The following is a 22,017-nucleotide window of genomic DNA, read 5'->3' as shown; positions in this document are numbered from 1 at the left end:
GATAGGAAATGAGTCGGATCAGGTAGGGCCCTCGAGGTCATTGTAAGCACTTTGGCTTTTTCTCTGATGAGATGAGAACCACTGAGCAAGGCTAGATGCTGTAGGACCAGATAGGAGACTAGTATTAAGTCTAGAAATGATGGTGGTCTGGACCAAGATAGCAGGAAGTAAACATATTTTGAAGGTACAGCCAATAGGATTTATTGACACATCGGACTTGGCGGTATGAAGGAAAGAAATGAGTTAAGGATGGTGCTCTGGTTTCAATCTGAGCATCTGGAAGGATGGAGTTGCCATCATAACTGGGATGGGGAGATCTGTGGGGCAGGGGCAGGATGATCAAGAGCTCAGTTTTCGGTACATTCAGACTGAGATGCCTGTTTGACATTCCAGTGGACGTGACAAGAGGTGGCTGGATCTCCAAGTCTGGAGTTCAGGGGAGAAGTGTGGACTGGGCAAATAAAATCTTAGAAACAGTCAACATACAGATGGTATATATAAAGCCACAAGATGGGGCGATAGTGCCATGGGAGTGAGCATAGAAAGAGAAGGGGAGAGGATTAAGGGGCTTGGACAGTGCCCTAACCGTCTCCATGGGGAATTCAGCTGGTACCCACGGTTCTGGAGAAAAACGTCCCCTAGAGGGTAGTCAAAGTTAATAAGGAACCTTGCTGAGCATCCTGGAAACAGCCCCTGGGAGACTGCAGGATGTCCCTTCGCTTCGAAGCCAAGGATGGTGGCGGCTCTCCAAGAAGCCAAGTGTTCAGTATCTAGGGGCTGAGGCTTCGTCCTCTTCACTACATGTTCAGGTAACTGTAGAGAAGAACAGTTGCCCCACCAAACTAATGTGCCCTTTTTGTTCTGTACAATGGGTCGACAAGACTGGATCATCTCTAGGGCTCTTTCCCCTCAGACTTTCTTTGAGCCTTAGATATGGGCTGACGCTTCTGCATCGAGGATGTCACATTCATTTCTCACATTCTTTCATGCAACTTATGATTTGTTAAGCTGCTAGTAAATAACTATTCATGGATGCCAATTCCAAGCTGGGTGCTTTGAATACCTTCACTCCAGAAACTCCCTGGGACAGGTCTAGTCATCTCCTTTTCTAGATAGGAAGCCAGAGGCCAGAGACATTAGGGGCCTTATTCAAAGTAGCCCCAGAAATGGGAGACAGAGCTAGGACTCCTCATTCCAGTAAGGCTCTGGACTCCATTTTCTTCCTATTGTATTATCTCACTTTGACCTTGAGTCCTAAAGTGCCTGATCCTGCACTAGGAGCTGGGGTATAGCAGTAAAGGACACATGACCCTTAAGTTCAGAGCCTAGCAGCCAAGCAAAACAAAAGTACAATTTAGCATTATAAGAGCCAGAGCTATGGGAACAGAGAGGGGAACCCAGCCTTCTCTGGAGCAGAGAAGCCAGAGAATAATAAACTAATAAAAGTATATGTAAAATGAATAAACAATTGTTAACAAAAATATTATTAATGATAAGTTAATTATAATTAATTTATCGAGTGCTTTCTATTTGCTAGGGACTGTTTTCATGCATCAGCTTATTCACTTTTCAATAGTGCCATGAAGTAGGCACTATTGTCATCCCCATTTTGCAGATGAAGAAGTTGAGGCACAGAGATGTTAACTATAAGAAGGAAGTGAGGAAGTGGTCTGCCTCCCAGAGGAATACTTGTATGGGCCGAAATCCAAATCTGGAGAGGACCTAGCCAGGTGACCAGAGAGTCAACAGCCATCCGGGCAGGAGAAAGACGCACAAAGCTGAGAAAGCTTGGGACAGCCCACCTGGATAGCTTGTACCCAGAACCTAAGAGAGCGCCTCCTTCTGGTAAAGCTGGCTTAGGCCTCACGTAGACTAAGTATGGTGTTAAGGTTCAATCCATAGCCAAAACAGACAAAGTCAGAATTTGAACTTGGAACCTGACTTCCAAATCCATGCTGTTAGCATGACAACGTGTTAAGCAAAGGTTTTTATATTGAGTCACGTGGGGAGACAGTTCTTTTGCCTTTTTGTCCTTATATTGGCAAAATTCAAGGATGAAATAATGAGATCACAGTCATTGTCACTGAATTAGAAAAAGAAGGCATAATTTGGTGGACCTAAGCCTCTAGAACTCATTAGGGCAGCCAGAAGGAAAATGAAAATTGACAACAGAAACAGCAATAGAAGTAAAATATAATGTACAAAATAAAACAGAATGTACAAAAAGTATAGTGAGTGCTTATCTAACACATTAGAAATCCCAGAAAAGATCTCTACATATCTAAGAAAATAATCTCTTTTGGTAATGCCAATACCTCTTGATTGCTTAGCCCAATTTGCATTTACTTAGCAAGATAAACAATAGATATTTCAGAAACTATTCCAGGAATATACAAATAGCCTAGTGCTTGCAAGGATTTGAGAATGTTAAATTCCCTTACCCATTATTATATACATGCTATCATAAATTAGAGGAACAGATAGAAAGCATACAATAATTTAAACAGATAAAATTATAAAATGTTTAGAAATAAAAGGATGGACATTTGCCCACCATAAAACTATAACAGGGAACATCTTAGTTACAATTTTAGTAAAATTTGTTCATTAGCGGGAGCACAACACCAGAATCAATGAACAGATAAAGGACACAGCCTAGCATTTAAAAAAACAAAAAACCTAAAATAGATAGGATTATTTGACTGCTGGAGAAAACAGATTCCATGTTAGACATTCTTTTACAGTATATCAAATGACTAGGGGACAAAGGCCAAGACTTTCCGTCAGACAACAGACCTCCTTGGAGAGACTAAAGAGGGCAGTAGGACCTCATTACTCTGAGCACCTATCCTACTAAAGAAAAGAGATTTCAGTGACTGACGGACATGTTGTTTGGTCACTCTGAGATAGACTTTGAGAATCAGACATAGAACTGTTTCTGCCTCGGGACATTTTCTGATACAGAAAACTAGCCCAAGAGAAAAAAAAGACACTGGCTATGTTGTTTGCATTACAAGATGCAGAGACTGTTGGTAGCCCCAGATAAGAACCAAATTACTTATCCCAGCATGAGCTAGACCCAGTAATCCTGACCAAACAAAGGGGTTAGCAGAAAGTCCTACTTACCTGAAATGGAAATGGTATTAAGGGAAATGTGTTTTAGCCTTGGCTATAATTGCTGCATGAGAAGAGAGAGCAAGGAAGACCTCAACTACTCCTGTGGAGACAGCAAGCTTCCTCTTGGTCCAGGTTGGCACTGGGGCACTCTTGATGTGCGTGGCTCGAGGATGAGAGTGTTTTGCTTATACTAGAAGGGATCAGATAGAAAACAGCAAGCCTAAATTCAACCACACGGCAAACTCTGGCAGGCGGAAAGCCACACAAGACAGCCTGCTATGGTGACTTAAAATCGGTACAATTGCCAATAAGTTATAACTTGCAAAAAAGGATATGCTGAAATTATCTTGAATTCTGATCTATGGGCAGTAGCCAATGTTCTGATAATTTGGTAACTAAAGTGGAAAATAAATCATTGTCTAATAAATAGCCAATATGGGAGAATATACATCATCGTATATGACAATCTTACATATCAGGAGACCATGACTCAGCATGCAGAAAGATAAAACTCAAGAAGAAAAATACAATTAGGAAGTAGATACATTAACTAGAAGAATAACATTAAAAATTGGTTAATTGACAAAATATTAGCTAGATGGGTTCCTCCAAACAAATGGACTTTCGGGCACAACTTATCGATGAAATGATCAAGGGAGAGAGGTATTTCTGAAACAGCACACGCTAAAGCATTTTCAAATCTGCCATCAGGTGACATTTTAGAAAAGGGGCAAACAGCCTGAAGAACTAACACAGAATGAATCTGGTAGATAGACTATGTTGAAGCCATTACCGAGTCACAAGGAAAACAGAAATATGTGTTGTGGATACTTCTTCAAGGTTGGGGTTTGCATACCAGACATACAGACACTTGTTGGTGCCTATGGGACTCCCCAGATAACAGGAAAAAAACAGCAGGAAACCAATTTTACGATAAAGAAATGGGTTTAGGTTGGTAATGAACACAATCATTTAGAAGAGCAATAAACAGGGATGTGATTGTGGGGCTGTGTGAGGGGTATCCACTCCTGACAGGATGATCAGGGAGACCTACTCCGTGGAGGTGGCACTTGAACTGAGATTGGAAGGAGCCAGACGTCTTCAGAGCTGGGAGAGAGCATTACTAGCAGAGGGAATAACAATTGCAAAGGCCCTGAAGTAGGAAAAATACTTGGTTGCAGTGACTCAAGCACAGTGAATGAGGTGACAACGATAATAATGAGGTTGGAATTAGGATCACGCAGGGCCCTTGTATTAGTTTGTTATTATTTGCTATAACAAATTACCACAGACTTAGTGAGTGGCTTGAAACAATTTCTAATTCTGAAGGTCAGAATTGGGTGAAATGGGTGGAAGCTAAAATCAAGGTTTTGGCAGAGCTGCATTCCTTTTGGAGGCTCTAAGAACTCTGTTTCTTTGCCTTTTCCAGCTTTTAAAAGCTGCCTGCATTCTTTGGCTCCTTCCCCATTCAAAGTCAGCAGTTTATTATCTTCTTTGACCTTCCTACCCTCTCCCCACCCCCCATTTTATGAAGACCCTTGTAATCACATTGGACCCATTCAGGTAATCCAACGTAATTTCTGCATTTAAAGATCCTTAACCTAATCTCACCTGCAAAGTCCCTTTTCCCACATAAGGTAACATAGTCACAGGTTTGGGGAATTCAGACATGGACATCTATCTTGTTCTGTTTGGGCTGCTGTAACAAAAATATCGTAGACTGGGTGGCTTATAAACAGCAGAATTTTATTTCTCGCAGTTTTGGAGGCGGGGAATTTCAAGATCAAGGTGCTGGCAGATTTGATATCTGGTGAGAACTCCCTTCCTGGTTCATAGATGCCTGTCTTCTCACTATGTCCTCACATGGCAGAAGGGACTAGGGAGCTCTCTGAAGTCTCTTTTGTAAGGGCACTAATGCCATTAATGAAGGCTGCACCTTTATGACCTACTCACTTCTCAAATGTCCAACCTCCAAATACTATCACACTGAACATTAGGATTTAGCACATGAACTTTAGGGGGCAAAAATATTCCATCTATAGCAATATCTTTTTGTGTGCGTGGAGGGGCATTATTCTGCCTATTGCAGCCTTATGGGTCATGAAAAGGAATTCAGATTTTATTTAAAATGCAAGAGGATGCAAAAATGGAATGATGTGATCTGATTTATGTTTATACTTATTTTTTTATTGACTGGTATAGAAGAGAGCACAAGACAAAGGCTGGAACCCCTTTTAATCACACCAGAGTTTATGTTAATGAGGTGACTTTAGGAAAGCCCCTAGGTGACCTAAGGATGGGGGTTGGTTTCCAGAGGAACTAATCATGATTAGAGGGCTGGAACTTTCAATCTTGACTTTTAATCTTGATTTTCAATCTTGAGCCCCACATCTGGGGAGGGGAAATTGAGGGGCTGGAAATTGAGTTCAATTACCAATGGCCAATGATTTAATCAAGTATGCTTATGTAATGAAGCCTCCATAAAAACCCACAAAAGATGGGGTTCAGAGAGCTTCCTAGTTAATAAACAGTGGAGGTGCTGGATGGATGACATGCCCAGAGATAGTATGGAAGCCCTGTGCTCCTTCTCACATGCCTTGCCCAATACATTTCTTCCATGGGCTGTTCCTGAGTGACATCCTTTTATAATAAACTAATTCATAATTAAAATGTTTTCCTGTGTTCTGTGAGCCACTTTAGCAAATTAATTGAACCCAAGGTGGGGGGGGGGGCGGATATGGAAACCTCCAGTGTAGAGCCAATTTGTCAGAAGCAGGAGTGAGAACTTGGACTTTGAACTAATGTCTGAAGGGTGTGTGCGTGTGTGTGTGTGTGTGTGTGTGTGTGTGTGTGTGTGTACAGTCTTGTAGGACGGAACCCATAACCTGCGTGATCTAATGCTATCTCTAGGTAAATAGTGTCAGAATTGAGTTGAATCATAGGACACTCAGTGGGTATCAGAATTGCTTGATGTGTGGAAAACCCACAGATCTGGTGTCAGAAGTGGTGTTGTAGTGAAGTATTGAGGATAGAGAACACACAGGAACGAGTTTTCCCTTTACACTGGCATTTAGAAAACCAGTAGAAGAGGAGAAGGTGGCAAAGAGACTGAGAAGGTGCAGCCGTTGAGGGAAGTGGGACACCAGGAGAGGATGCTGCCAAGAAATAGGGGGACGGACACTCCAAGATGGCAAGGTGGCCATCTGTGCTGGTGACTGCGGGGAGCTGAGAACAGAGAGAGACCGCTGATTTTGGTAATATGGAAGTCATGGAAACCTTGATAAAAGCAGCTACAGAGGAATGATAAACTCATAGGCCGGCTTGGAGTTGGCCGAAGAGGAAGTCAACAGAGAATAGACCTGTGCCGTTCACTGTGGTAGCCACTCACCATGTGTGGCTATTGAGCTCTTGAATGTAGTGAGTTTGAATTGATATGAGCTGGAAGTGTAAAGTGCACATCAGATTTCCAAAACATAGAGTGCAAAAAAGAATGATCTCATTAATATGTTAAAAATATTGATTTCATGTAGAAATGTAAACATTTTGGATATATTGGGTGAAATGCATTAAAATTCATTTCACCTGTTTTCACTTTTTAAAATGTGACTACTAGAAAATTTAAAATTTCATATGTGGCTCATAATATATTTCCATTGGACAGTACTGGAGGTAGATACTGCTTTCAATAATTTTGCTGTGAAGGGAGTCAAGAGATGGGAAAGAAAATAGAGAGGTATTTAACATTGCTGACCATTTCCATCTTCTTGAAACTGTCCTCCCTAAACTTCTGAGATACTAGATTCTTCTGATCCTCCTTATATCTAATAGATGTTTCTTCTTTATAGGAAGATGGGTGTATCAAGGGAGCTATTAACAAAAGAAAAGAATTATCTTTGTTTGGAGATGTCTTTTTTTGGAGGGGGATGTGAATGGGAAGGGTTTTTGTCATGCAGATTGCCTCTAAGGTGTGTATGTGGGGGCAGGGTTGGGGGGTTGGGGGAGGAGGAATGGAGAGGGCACAGGTGATAGGTTACCTCATTGGTGTTGACCAGAAAATTCTAGACTAGTTGATTGAGAGGTCGAAAATACAATTAGATCTCGTATTAAATCTAGATTTGGTATCATGGGCTTTTAGCATGAGTGATACCGTTTTGGATCTGCGGTTTTGTTTTCTCTTTAAGAAACAAGGGTGAAAACAGGGAGACCACTTGGGAAGCTTTTGTAATAATCCAGGTGAGACTGGGGTGGTAACAGTAACTGCCCAGTGGTGGCACTGTGTGTGTGTGTGTGTGCGTGTGTGTGTACACACACATATATATTTTTTCCATAATTGAAGTTTTTATTTTATATACAAAGAGCTAGCTAGCATTGTTTCTGCAGTAAGGTAAATGTCTGGAATGACTCATTCATGGAAGTTCACTCAGTCCAACTTACTGAAGCCTGTATCCTTCACATACTGATCAAAACACTGGCGGCACATATTGAGGCTGTATTTCCAGATCAGGCCGTGTGGGTTTGAGCAGACGTGGCAAGAACGAGACCCCTGGCCCAATTTTCTTGGATGGCTCCAGTACAGTTGCTGACGACCCATCTTGCTCTCTTGGAGGCAATGAGGCAAAAGGGACATTCTGTATATATTTTAAAGGCACAATTGACAGGATTTGTGGAAGGATGGGAATGTAAGAGAAAGATAAGTTAAAGTTGTGTCTAAGATTTCCAGAAGGATGGAGTTCCCATATGCTGAGGTGGGAAAGGTTAGAGAAAGATATCTGGCTGCAGTTGGGAATGAAAGTAGAATAAGGATATGTTTTGGGCCTGTAAAGTTGCACACTGGAGATGCCAAATAAGCATACACAAGGATATACAAGTTTGGCATTTTCGGAGCAAGGTCAGGTCTGGAGATATGAATTTGGGAGTCATCAACACACAGCTGGTATTTAAAACTATGGGAGATCAGATCACCCAGCGAGTAAATGTAGAGAAGGGATCCAAGGACAACACTAGGCCACTCAGGTTTCCAGATTAGAGATGAGAAAGAACCAGCAAAAAGGGAATGGCCAGTGGGTGATAGAAAACCAGGAGAATGTGGTGCCCTGCAAATGAAGTGTTTCCAAGAAGAGAGAGTGAATAACTGGGTCGAATCCTGTGCATAGGTCAAGTAAAATAGTGTGAGCTTACCACCGGATTTAGCAACGTGGAGGCCACTGGTAACCTTCTTGTGAATGGTTTTAGGTTGACAGAGGTTAAGATCTAGATTTGGAATGGGTTTAAGGGGAACTAGGAGGAGAACTGGAGAAGAACATAGACAACTCCAGGACTTTTCCTAAAAAGGGGAGCAGAGAAATGGGGCAGTGGCTAGAGGGGGATGTTGGAGTCAAGAGAGGATTTGTTAAGTTTAGGAGAAATTACAGCATATGTGAATGCTGATGAGAATGATTCAGTAGAGATTGAAAAATTCATGATGCAGAAATAATATATCCACCAAAATTCAGTAAGCCAATTAGCCAGCTCTGGCCTCTGGTGACTTAACATGAATGTCCCTGATGGATGTGAAATGCATTAAAAATCGAAATTGTCTCCCTTCTAAACCTGCACCTTCTTCTGTATTTTGTCTCACTTGGTATTGTTAAAATACAATTGAGTAAATTTAAAGATCTAATTGACATTATTAATTTACTCATGATTTGAGCTGCATCCCATCTAGCAAATAGAAAGGAGCTCTGAGTAGTTGTACAAGACGGAAAGTTTTACAGGCATCCCTCAGAGATAGTGCAGTTGCTGTTCTGGACCACCGCAATAAAGTATCACAATAAAGCGAATCATCTTTTTGCTGGTGGAGAGTCTTGCCTTAAATTTGTAAGAAAATGCAACGTCTCTGAAGCACAATAAGGTGAAGCACAATAAAATAAGATGTGCTTGCACAGGCAGAGAAGGTGGGACAAGGAAGTTAAGAGTTGTTTCAGGCAAGGTCACCTTTCCTTAGGAAAGGCAGGGGATCTTCACGTAGATTACCTCACTAGGGTTGACTAGGGTACCCCAGACTGATTGGTTTACAATTCCATTCCTGGATCTTGAGATTTTCATGTTCAGTAAGTCAGACAGAAAAAGAACCATATGCTTTCACTCTTCTATGGGATATAAAACTGAAAGCAACAAACAAACATGACAAACAGTCTCATGGGACAGCAGATTAGTTACCAGAGGGAAGGACAGTGAGGGGAGCTAGATAAGGGTAAAGGGGGTCAAATATATGGTGATGGAAGGAGATTTAACTTTAGGTGGTGAATACACAATGGAATACACATATGATGTATTATTGAATCGTACATTTGAAGTCTATATGATTTTATTAACCAGTCACCCCAACAATTTCAATTAAAAAAAATAAATAAAATTCAATTCTGGGAGAGCCTGAAACTGCAATTAGGTTAGGTACAGGCCTCTCTGGGAGCTACTGAGTCTTGGTTCCAGATCACTGCAATAAAATGAGCTGTAATCATTTTGCTGGTGGAGGGCCTTGCCTTCAATTTGTAAACAACACAACATCTGTGACGCGCCATAAAGCAAAGTGCAATAAAATGAGGTATACCTGTATTAAGTCTTGGTGGGGCTTACCAAAAGAGAATCCATTTTGGGTTTGTTTCTTTTTAACAGTAGAAACTCTTCATTTAATTACCCAAGTTAGAAAAACCTGCTGATAGCACTGACGGCACCAACTTAATAATAATATTCAGTTCTATCATGTGCTAAGTGAGGCAATGGATGACAGAAAAAGCTGCAAGCACTTAGGGAAGAGCCATGACGCAACTTGAAAGTCAAATAAAAGAAAAGTGAACAGATATTAGATCAATATTATCAACTTGTAGCAGTTCTATGTCCTAAATATCTTTCAAATTTGTCCCCTCACTCCATGCCTATTACACTAACCCCAGTTCAGGCTTTCATTATCTCCTGCTTGTATTACATGGATAGTCTGACCTTGATCCAGAGGAAGCTACACAAAATGCAAATCCCCATATCATTCACCAGCTTTAAACTTTTCAATGAGTCTCAGATAAAGGCAGTCTTGGCCAGCCTCTCAAGCCTTCTCTTTCGCCTCTCCCAATCTCAGAATTAGTGGTCTCACACCAAGAAGTTTCTCTCTTCTGTGCCTTTGCTCCTCACTGTTCTGTTTCTCTGGAATGGAGCCTATCTTCTACCCTGGATAACTTCTACTCATCTTTTAAGGGTAGCCTTCAGAGTTACCTCTTCTGGGAAGTCTTCTCCAAGTACTCCAACCCTTTCAAGGCTGGAAGGGGACCTTGCTGCACCTCCCCCGCCCTCCCCTCAATGGCAGGGGCCTCGTCTTATTTCCATCACGCTTTCAGGATGTTTAACAGCACACTTTAACTTTCAGTCCAAGGTTATCTAGCCGGTAAACTCTTGAGTCAGAAATCAGCCCCCAGAGGGCTCTCATTCAAATGTAAACGCCTTAAAAATCCTCTCTCAAGTCATGCCCTTTAGTTTTCAAAACATTCCAATAAGGCTATTCTTTATATCCTGGGGCAGAAGTTGCAAAAGGGAACAGTTTTTAAACCCGGGAGCTAGAGAAGAGCTACACGAAAGAACTAGAAAATCATCATATAGAGATAACAGTAGTGAGGTGGGTCAGCCAGCTGCAAAGATGACCTTCCAGACCAGAGAAACCCCGCCCCCGCGTGCGCCCCTGCACAATCCGCGGCACACCAAGGACCCCACCTCCAAGACCACAAATCCCAGGGTGCCTCTAACCCAGAGTGACGGCGCGCAATGCATGCCGGGACATGTAGTACAGTTCCAATTCAGGAAAAGCCCAGAACGTAGCGTGACGTCAGGAGGGCTCGGGAAAGGAGACGGAACCGGTCCAGGCTTAAGTTAAATCTTCCTTTGGAGAGCTGAGCCTGGTTTCTTTGGTGACTCGGTTTCAGGTCCCACCCCGCAGTTCAGCGGACCTATCTGTGCGTTGAGTAGCCTCTCGCGTGACTCCTTCACGGTTAAAGGAGAAGTACCAGAGGGCAAGAGTAGGCAGCCTTGTGTCGAGACGCCAGCTTGTTAGAGTAGTGGTACGCAGGACACTACCCTGCTCTGGGGCTGAGACACTGCTTCCGCAGCAGCACCGGTGAGGACGTGGCAAGACAGTCTCGGACCACCGCTTCCCTTTCCTCCGCTCGTCTGCCCTGAGGAGCGGGAGGCGCAAAGGCAGCTGGGAACGCGCATGCGCCTACCGCGGTGGGGAGTACATCTTCAACGTCTGCGGTAGTGGGGGGGGCGCGGTGTCGGGTGTCGGCGGCGGCGCTTTGCGGCCGGTCGTGCGGGTCGGGCGCGGGCGGGCGCGGCGGCAGTGGCGCGCACAGGTGATTGACTGGCCAGCTGGCTGAGGGAGCGCCTGGTCCTCATCGCTGGCAGGTGGCGGAGTCCATTTGGGCGGCTGCGGAGGCAGCAGCGGCGGCCCGGCTCGGGAGGCGCTCCTCCGGCCAAGGCCATGGCCCCGCGCCTGCAGCTGGAGAAAGCGGCCTGGCGCTGGGCGGAGACGGTGCGGCCCGAGGAGGTGTCGCAGGAACACATCGAGACCGCCTACCGCATCTGGCTGGAGCCTTGCATCCGCGGCGTGTGCAGGTGAGGCCCGCGCACCGGGCCTCGCGCCCCGGGCCTCGCGCCCCTCTCACGTCGGACTATGGAAAACCGGGCCGGGGGTCAGGTTAGGGGAAAGAAGAGGGCGTCCGGATGAGTGCATCTTGCAGGCGTGGAGAGGAGCAAGGTGGAGGCTTCCTCCTCTTCCGCCGTCCGGGCAACCTGGGAAACGCAACCTTCCTAGGCTCTCTAGCACGGAGGTGATGCTGCTGAAAGCCCTTTAGAAAGGGTTCTGCGTTCTTATTTAGAAGATGGCGGTGGAAATGGTTCAAGGCAGGAGCTGAGAGCTTAGCAAACGTTGGTGGTTGAATATCTTGGCCACGGCTCGGCTTTTTCGTTTGTAAAAAGGGAACTTCTTCGAAGTGAGCTTCATCGCAGCATATCTTGTATTAGTGTTGACGCCAAAGGCTTGATCATCTTAGTATTATTTTTGGATGGGGTTGCTTTGGAATAACGTATGTTTAACCTACGTCATCTGTGCCCTTCCTCCTCCTGTTGACCTCCCTTCTCGTTAATCTAGTATTTTTCAGCCTTTTTTCGGGGGTGGGGGACGGGGAGCGGCCGTTCTGACTCTACACCTCTCTACCAAGTGCGAAGTTTGAGCTGTGTAAGTGCTGTCCTCTACTTCTCCTTAGCCCTTGAACCCCTGCCTTTTCTTTTAGATCGAATCCTTTGGCATTATGCCTGTCTATTCTGTTTTTCTACCTTTTAACACGGGAACTATAGTTTTTGTTCCGGAATGTTGTTGAATTGACTCGGCCAAGCCGGGCGTGTCAGTGGCCGCTTTTCAGCAGGCATTTAGTAAAGGCTTTCTGGAGGTTTTACATTCTGCAGCGGGATCCAGAAGGAATGGAAGTCAAGGTCTCAGCTTTGCAGCTTAAAGTCTGGTTTGAGAAGCGAAACAAGTTAGGGAGCAAACGAATCATTCCAAGCTTTGGGCGTCGGGCTTACAGGAGGGCAAATCTGACTCCAACAGTAAGTACTGGAATGACAGAAGTCTGTGTGTAATAGAACTTATTAAGTTTCAGCCAGCTTCTCAACATGATTAGATTCCAGAATAACGAAACAGTGTAAACTCTTTTGCTGTAATAGTTCTGATTTTAAGAGAAGTAAAGGAGTAGAAATTGGTTGAGATAATTATGAGGGGATGTCATAGAGAGGCTGACTTTTAAGCTGCAGTTTATATCCAAGCATTTTAAACTACATCGAGATATAATTCATATATCATAGGATTCACCAATTTAAGATGTAGAATCCAGTGGTTATTTGGTTATATTTACAGGGTTATTCAGCCATCACCACAATCTGGTTATAGAACATTTTGGCCCCCCCCTAAAAGAAGCCCATCAAATTGGAACTCAGTCCTCCCCAGTACCCCCTGCCCTCAATCTTAAGGCAATCCATGATCTACTTTGTGCCTCTAAATTTGCCCATTCTGGGCATTTTATGTAAATGGAATCATACAATATGTGGACTTTCGTGACTGGCTTCTTTCACTTTGCATAATTTTTCAAGGATCATTCATGTTGAATCATGTATCAATATTTCTCAATTGGTTTGTAAAAATTGTGTAAAATATACAACAAAATTTACCATTTTAAAGTATGTAGTTCAGTGACTTTTATTACCTTTACAATGTGGTACAGGCATCACCGTTGTATAGTCTCAGACTTTTTCATCACTCTAAAAGCAAACTCCATATTCATTAAGCAGTCCCTTCGCATTTCCCCTCCCCACTCCCTAATCTTTCTGTCTCTGGATTTCTCTATTCTGGATATTTCATATAAATGCACTCATATAATATGTGGCCTTTTTTTGTCTGGCTTTCACATAGCATGATGTCACCCATGTTATAGCATGTATCAGTACTTTATTTCTTTTTATGGCTGAATAATATTACATTGTTTGGATATACCACATTTTGTTCATCAGTTGCTAGACTTAAACCCTTTTTCCTAACTTTGAGGAATAATTGACAAATATAATTGTATATATTTAAAGTGTAGGATGTGCTGATGTGATACAAATTATGGAATGATTACCCTGACCAAGGTAATTAACACATCCATCACCTCACATGGTTAATTAACTTGATGGACATATTGGCAATTTCTACTTTTTTGTTATTGTAACAGTGTTGCTATGAACGTGTGCACAAGTTTTTGTTAGAACGCCTATTTTCAGTTATTTTGGGTCTATACCTAGGAGTGGAATTGCTGGGTCATGTGATAATTATATTTAACTTATCGAGGAGCTTCTACACCGGTTTCCGTAGCTGCTATGCTATTTTACATCCCCACCGACAATGCATGAGAGCTCCAGTTTCTCTTCAACATTGCCAACACTTGCTACTTTTTTTTAAAATTACCACCCTAGTGTGTGAAGTGGCATTGTGGTTTCGATTTACATTTTCCTAATGACTAATGAGTTGAGCGTCTTTTCATGTGCCCGTTGATCATTTTCATTTGTTTTTATTGCCAAATCGTCCATTTTGTGTGTGTACACCTACCACATTTTATATATCTGTTCATCAGTTGATGGACGTTTGGGTCATTCCACTTTTTGGTTACTATGAATAACGCTATGAACATTCGTGTACAGGTTTTTGTGAGGACATTTTGGACAAATTATTTTCAAAAGTGGCTGCACTATTTTACATACAAAGTATGAGGATTCCAGTTACTCCATGTCTTTACACTCGTTTTTGCTTCTTATAGCCATCATAATGGATATGAAGTGGTATCTCATGGCTTTGATTTGCATTTCCCTGATGACTAATAATGTTGATCATCTTTTCCTGTGTTTATTGGCCATTCATATATCTTTGGAGAAATGTCTGTTCAAGTTCTTTGCCCATTTTAAAATTGGGTTATTTGTCTTTTCATTGAGTTATTAAGTTCTTTCTATATTCTGGATACAAGTTCCTTATATTTTCAAATATTTTCTCTCATTCTAAGGATTTTTCACTTTCTTGATGGTATCATTTACAGTATAAAAGCTTTTTTTAAAATTTTGATGTATTCCAGATTCTCTCTCTATTTTTTTTTTTTTTTGATTTCTTGTGCTTTTGAAACCGCACCTAATGTGAGGTGCAAGCATTTTTTATTTAAATATCAAAAAGGCTTTTTTCTTTTTCCTTTTGATTAAGCATTTATTCTCACTCTTAGCAAGAAGAGATTAAAGAATTAAATTAATAGTATCATTAATATCCTTTTTTATACATAATACAATTTGTTAAGAGATGCCAAAGCTGAAAGGTATTTAGCCATTTCAAAAGATAGATGAATCAGGACCATATTTATATTTCCAGAATTGCTTAGAACATTCACAGGATGAAAGCAGTCTATACTAAATTCTATATACACAGTATTCTGCAAGTATTTTGTGTCTTAATTCTTAAAACTAGGCTTGTTTCCTAACAGGATAATAGTCAAGTAAGTTCCTTGCAGTAAAATTGGTGGGTCAGGGTTGTACATTTTTCAGTTTAATCCATATTGTTACATTGCCCATTGGAATGATGGTTCTACCTTATATTTCTTCTGTCAGTAAGAATGTCTTGTTCCCTCAACCATTACGAACACTATGTTAATTATGCTTTTTAATCTGATAGGTGGAAAATGGTGTCATGTTAATTCCTTTTGTGACAGTTAAAATTTTGATATGAATTTTCAAAGTCTGTATTATGTCTATTTTGTTCTCATTACATGAGTATGATAAAATTGAAACTTCACAGAAATGTAATGTATTCTAGATAGTGTCATGCCAGTTTAAAAACTCTTAATGAGGACTGTTAGGCCTCACTGTTAAACTTTTATCAAGCTTTTCTTCACTGATTATGTTCCAATGACACCTTTCAATTGCTTTACATTTTTTCTCCCTTTAATTGTGTTCGTCTCTTTTGCCTTGCTAACTTTCCTGGGTCCTCTGACAAAAACAGGGAACCCAGTTTTTTTTTTATTTAAAAAAAATTAATTATCGCCAATTTTAAACATGCACAGAAGTAGAAATGGGTGCAGTGAACTCCCATGTACCCATTACCCAGCTTTAACAGTTATTATTTTTTAATACTGTGCATTAGCTTCAGGTGTACAGCATAGTGTTTTAAATTTTTTTTTTTTTTTGCGCCTACAGCACCTGTAATTTACGAAGTGATCTCTCCTACTAGTCTAGCACCCACCCGACACTATACATATTACTCCAGTGTTATTGACTGTATTCCCTGTGCTGTACTTCACATATCTGAGACTGTAACTACCAATTTGTACTTAATCCCTTGGCCTTTTCACCCAGCCTTCCTTCCAACCCCCCTCCCATCTGGCAACCATCAGTTTGTTCTCTGTGTCTGAGTCTGTTTCTTTTTTGTTTGTTCATTTATTTTGTTCTTTAGATTCCATGTATAAGTGAGATCATATGGTATTTGTCTCTTTTATTTTTGCGTAGCATAACACCCTCAAGTTATTGGCAGAAGATCACTTGTATTTTCATTGCATGCTGTACTTTTACTACTTAACACAAATTAAATCTAAAAATTAATTTAATGCATGTTACTGGTTTAATAGATGTTTTGTGTTCCCTGCAATCTGTGTCTTTGTTCTTGTTCATTGTTTTGTATCTTTCTGCTGCCTGGTACACTTAACACTTTGAGAATACTTTATCCTTAATTTTGAATGCAAGCGAAGCCCCTCCTTATTCTCAGGCTCATAGCTAACCATTCTTAAGATAGTATAACTATTCTTTGATTTTTTTCCTTGTGTGTATTTGTTAAATTCAATAACTATTTTTTGGATGCCTGTTATATGCCTTGCTGGAGTAAGTATTCATTCTTCATTCAACAAATATTTTTTGGGCCTGGTAGTATTCTAGGGTGGTTCTTGGATGATAGAGACCCAGAAGTTAAAGTGCCTTCATGTGACATATATTTTAGAGAGAAGACAGATATAAGCAAACAATATAATTGTTATTTTCCAAAAAAAGGGAGTGTCACAAGCATACTTTTGTAACTTGTTTTTATTTGATGATATATCTTTTTATTCCAAATTAGTGCATACATATATTCGTGCTTTATTATTTTTAATAGCTATGTGATATTTCATTGCATAGAGGCAGATATGTTATAATTTAATCAGTTCCCTGTTGATGGACCTTTGGGTTTCCGGTTTTCGATGCTGCATCCGTGCTGCTGTGAACATCCCTATTCATTTATCTTTGTTGAGTAAGCATTTTCACTAGGTTGCAAGATGAGACTTCTCCGAGGTAAAGGGAGCTATGACCATTTTAAATTTTCATAGATGATAAAGTTCACATACCATTTAACACTGCCACCTATATTCACCTTATTTCCCACCCCAGGCATTCCTGTGTCAGACACCAATCTGATTAGTGAAAAATAACATCTTATTTTCATTTGCCTTTTTTCGCTAGTGGCATCGAACATCTTTTTAATTTGCTGGCTATTCGTATTTGTCCTGTGAATTGTATGTTTTGGATTGTTAATTATTTTCTTAGATTTTTCAAGAGCTTATTGAATATTTCTTTGAAAGATACTTTTTACCAAATTTTTTTTACTGTGTTTTTTTTCCCCATTTGCTGCCTTAAAACCCATATTTTTATGTGGTCAAATTTATCAGTGCTTTCCTTTATGGTTTCTAGATTTCCTAACTCCAAGATTTTGGAAGTGTTCACTCATGTTTTGCTTTAGTGCCGATGGTTTCATTTTATGCATTCAATCTATGTCCTTTTAGCACTTACTTTTGATTTAAGGAGTGAGATAGGGATCCATCTTTATTTTATTTTTTACAAAATGATTAATCAGTTTTTTAAACCACTTATTGAATAGTCTTACATCTCCCACCCTTGCCCCACTAAGTTAAAAAGCCACCTTCGTTATATGACAAATTCTTATATATGAATTTGGGTTTCTCAGCCCTGTTCTCTGCTGTTGATTTCACTGAGTATCCCTGTACTTGGATCACAGTTCTAATTACTTGATAATATTTTTAAAATATCTGATAAGACAAGACCTCCTTAATTCCTCTTAAATTTTTTCTAATGGTTCTTAAATAAAATTCATTTTTTATGTACAGAAAGGTACACAAATTGAAAGATTTACACTGGATGAATTACCACAAAGGAAACATTTTGATCATATATCTACCAATAAGATTATATAGTTGCTTGAATTCCAGAACACCCTCACCACCCATTTTCTGCCTCTACCTGATCAGTACCATCCCCCTTTTCTCAAAAGTAACCACTGCCCTGACTTTGGATGCAACAGATTATTTTTGCCTATTTTGAATTTTGTATTCAGTTAATTATACATTGTAGTTCCTTCTGTGTCTGGCTTTTGCTCAACATTGTGAGATTCATCCTTACTGTGGATAGCAGTAGTGTGTTCATTTTTAGGGCTGCACAGTATTCCATTCTGTTACTATGTACTTTATCCTCTACTGGTGATGGCATTTAGAATTTTTCCAGTATCTGGCTATTATGAATAAAGCTGCAATGAACATTCTTTTATGTATCTTTTGGTGTAAAAAGATCCTTTATCTCTTGCAAATCCTCTACACTGCATTTTCCTCGGTTTCTGCTCTTTTGCTCTGATTATTAAGAAAAAAATAGCCTTCTATTTGGGACAGCCTTATAAAGAAATGGAATCAAAGAAGTTCATGTTTGGTCTAAAAATTATTATTTTCTGTATAATTTTTAAAGAAATGTTTATAATCGTTTTTAGTAAAACTAATTGAAATTTAGGTTCCAGGATGGCACAGTATGTTTTTCTTGTGACTTTATGATGTGATATATTCATCAGTGTGCACTGTAATTTGAGAAGCATGGATAAGATAAAATGAAATATAATTACATTAAGTTTGTAAGGAGTCTAATCTCAAGGCTGACTTGATGAACTCATTTCAATTAAAAGCGACCACTGGTGAACAGGGTTATAATATTTTAATTATTTTTTATTTTTCTATATGTACATAGAATATGTTATAACTGCATTTTGTATGGGTGCTTTTTAATTTAATATTAAGACTATTTCCCCAGGACATTATATAGTTTACAGAAGTAATTTCTAATTATTGCATAATATTCCACATGACATATTCCAGAATATTTAACTGTATTCCTGTTGGGCATTTATCTACCTGGCTGCTGTTTTCTTCTCTCCCTTCCCTTTCTCTCCCTCCTCTCTTCCTTGCCCTCCTCCTCTTCTTTTTGGTTAAGTTCTTTTAATGTTCCGAGCATCCCTATAAATTAATATTGTTTACTTTTCTGATTATTAGAAAAAATCGTAAAAGTGGTGTGAACATTTTTAAGGCATTTGACATGCATTACTATTGTAAGATTTGCTCCCAGCTCTGTCTCTGTCCTCGCTGTCACCGAGTATTATATTTAATTGTTTTTGTCAATTTCATAAGTGAATGGTGGTATTTTTTGATTACTAGGGAAGTTGGAAGATACTCTGTTTTCAAGTGTTAGACCATTATTACCCAAATGGTATAAAACTTCAAACATTTCAAATCATCTTCCTTGGAGAAGAACTAAGTCCCCCAGTAATAGAGGGAAGAACTTTCAACTTTTAATTATTAAATAAACCCTTTTAGACAGGAAAAAACCCTTTGACTTAACCAGTTAGCACTCATCCCCAACATTTTTTCTTTTAGTACCAATTTGGGAGATATCCTATTAAAGCAGATTCATAGTATTTTCAGGTCGAGTTACTTTTTTAAATCCCTTTTGTTTGTCTAATCTCCCTTTCCCTAATAGAATCCAAAATTTCAGGCCAATTGATTTAATATGCTAATTATAAGAGTTTGGATATAGTGATTATTTTTCATAAGATGCAGTTTTTGAATCCCAAATTAGTAGGCCCTAACTTTTGAGGTTTAGGAAAATGACGATATTCCACTGTTGTTAAGTGGCAGAGCTTCAAAGGTTGATTAACCTTGTGTCAGTAGATTTTTTTGGTGGGGGTGGGGTGGGGACTGAGTAGTCTATGGCACGAATATATGATAATTTGTTTATTCTGTTGATGAATGCTTGTATCATTTACAGTTTTCGACTTCTAAATAAAAGCTGCTATCGACTTTCATGTACCTTCTTTGGATATTTGTATCCTTTTCTCTTTGGTTCTCATTATATACAGTTACATTGTGTACTCTTGAATGGATTTACTGTAGTTTATTTAGCCAGTTCTCTAGAAATGAACACTGGACTTCTTTTCTGTATTTTGCTGTTACTGACAATGTTTCAATAAATAACTTTCATTTTTAATTGTTTTCCATGTATGCAGGTAAATCTGTAGAATAAATATTCACGTGGGATAACAGAGTATCAAAGATAAAAGCAGGAGTAATTTTGATAGATATTGGAAATTGCCCTTTATAGAGTACATTCCATTTTTTCACCTTACTAGCAATGTATGAGAGATTGCTTGTTTCCTCATCACCATGTCCGACTTTTTGGATTTTTGCCAATCTGATAGGCAGGACAAAGTGTATCAGTCAGGATAAGACTAGGTTATGCTGTGGGAATAAATAACTCCCAATCTCAGTGGTTTAAAACAACAAAGGTTTATATCTGGCTTAAACTACATGAAGATTATAATAAACTAGGTGTAGAGTGAATGGAGGCTGACTCATCCTAGTCACTTGGATATCCAGTGTAGCTGCCACCATTTGAAACATTGTCAGTTCCTCTGGAGGGTTTCTGTAGCAGCAGTTAAATGCTTGTCTTGGAATCACTTGCATCATTTCTGCTCACAGCTCATTGGCCAGAGCTTGTTTGCTGGTCCCACCCACCCAAAAATTGTCTAGGAGGAGAAGAGAGGGATAAGGCATGCTTGTGAAATTGCACTGTTGATTACAAATATAAAATGTCTCTTGTGTAGTTTCATTTTGCATTCCTCTTATGACAGGTTAAGCAACTTTTCATGCTCATGGGCCATTCATATTTACCTTTGAACTGCCTGTTGTGTCCTTTGCTCATTTTTATACTGGGTTATTAGTTTTTCTTATCAATTTGTAGGAGTTCTTTATATATTAAGAGATTATTTCTGTGACATGAGCTGCAAATTTTTTTTCATTATTGTCTTTTGACTTTGCTGATGGATTTCTTTGCCATGCAGAAAGTTTTTATGAGATTGAATTAATGGATATTTCCTTTTATGGCTTCTGAATTTCGAGTCATAGAAAAGCCTTTGTCATACCAATATTACAGAGGAATTCACTGGTGTTTTCTTGTGTTATCGTTATGGTTTCAATTAATGTTTACATCTTTGACCCATTTGGAATTTGTACTGAAGTATACTGTGAAGTGAGTCCAACTTTATCTTTTTCCAGATAGCTGCCTGGTTGTCCCAACCACCATTTATTAAAAAACCTATATTTACTCACTGCTTCAGATGGCTTTATTGCTTGCAAAATTGCCATATGTATTTAGGCCTGTTTCTGAACTTTTTATTCTATTACATTTTTAATTTGGTGGACTTTACCTTATGATTCAGTATCTGGTAGGGTTTAATCCCTCTTGATTATTTTTTTGGGGGGGTTTATTTTAAATATTTGTATTCTAGTCCACAATAAATCTGCTTGATTTAATAAATTTTCTTGTAATAGTTGTTTAAAACTTATGATCCATGGAGATGAACCATGTTTATCTCATGGCAGAGAATACCTTACTAGAGTTTGAGAAGTGTCATGAAGTGCTTTTCTTTGTTTTGACAAACAAGGGTGAGTAACTTAAATTTTTTTTTTTCTTTTCAATTTGAAATCATGATGGTGGAAGGAGGATGGGCCAGGGGTCTTCTTTAAAGGTCTATTAGGGTGCCCTACTGTGATCTTTGAAACAGTGCTTGGACACAGCTGTATTTTCTGCTAGAGGACTTATTGACACTGGTTTAATAGTTAATTTGCTTTTTTTTTTTTTTCCCCCAACCTACCCTGAGAAATTGAACATTGGATGAAAGTGCCTCTTTTAAATAGTGCCAGATGTTTCATAGCAGCTTGAATCTTAGAAGGATGAAAGGGATAACCCTTTTTGGTGGAAGATCTCTCAGTCTTGGAACTCTTTCTTAAAAGAGCAGCTATAGGGCCAGCAGATCTGCCTGGGGATGGTAACTGCACATTATGAAAGATGCTTAGCCAGGAACCGAGTACTGTGTCTGTCCTGTTTGCTGCATGCTTACTTTCTCTCAAATTCTTTTGATCAGAATTCAGAATTTCAAATAAAATCAGGTTGTTAGGTGAA

General features: G+C 39.7%; 2 protein-coding genes across 4 annotated transcripts in view; one reads left to right on the top strand and one right to left on the bottom strand.

The window, feature by feature from the left end:
- Nucleotides 1-6,694: 6,694 nt before the first annotated feature.
- LOC118610016 (40S ribosomal protein S29-like) lies at nucleotides 6,695-9,299 on the bottom strand. The gene has a single exon (XM_036229786.1). The coding sequence runs from the start codon at nucleotides 7,742-7,744 to the stop codon at nucleotides 7,538-7,540; it is 207 nt and encodes a 68-aa protein (XP_036085679.1). The 5' UTR covers nucleotides 7,745-9,299; the 3' UTR covers nucleotides 6,695-7,537.
- A 2,112-nt stretch (nucleotides 9,300-11,411) lies between these two features.
- Nucleotides 11,412-22,017, top strand: part of USP48 (ubiquitin specific peptidase 48) — a 65,004-nt gene continuing 54,398 nt past the window's right edge. For 2 of the 3 annotated variants that reach the window (XM_016149256.2, XM_016149254.2), the window contains exon 1: nucleotides 11,412-11,751. In XM_016149256.2, the coding sequence (XP_016004742.1) occupies nucleotides 11,618-11,751 (134 nt within the window). In that variant the 5' untranslated portion in view covers nucleotides 11,412-11,617. The remainder of the gene's footprint in view (nucleotides 11,752-22,017) is intronic. The other variant, XM_016149255.2, reaches the window with a different exon arrangement.

This window comes from Rousettus aegyptiacus, unplaced genomic scaffold, assembly GCF_014176215.1.
Source record: "Rousettus aegyptiacus isolate mRouAeg1 unplaced genomic scaffold, mRouAeg1.p scaffold_m13_p_1, whole genome shotgun sequence".
In the NCBI taxonomy this organism is placed as follows: Eukaryota; Metazoa; Chordata; class Mammalia; order Chiroptera; family Pteropodidae; genus Rousettus; species Rousettus aegyptiacus.
Note: the sequence above shows the minus strand (reverse complement) of the source record. Positions and strands in the feature narration are given on the sequence as shown.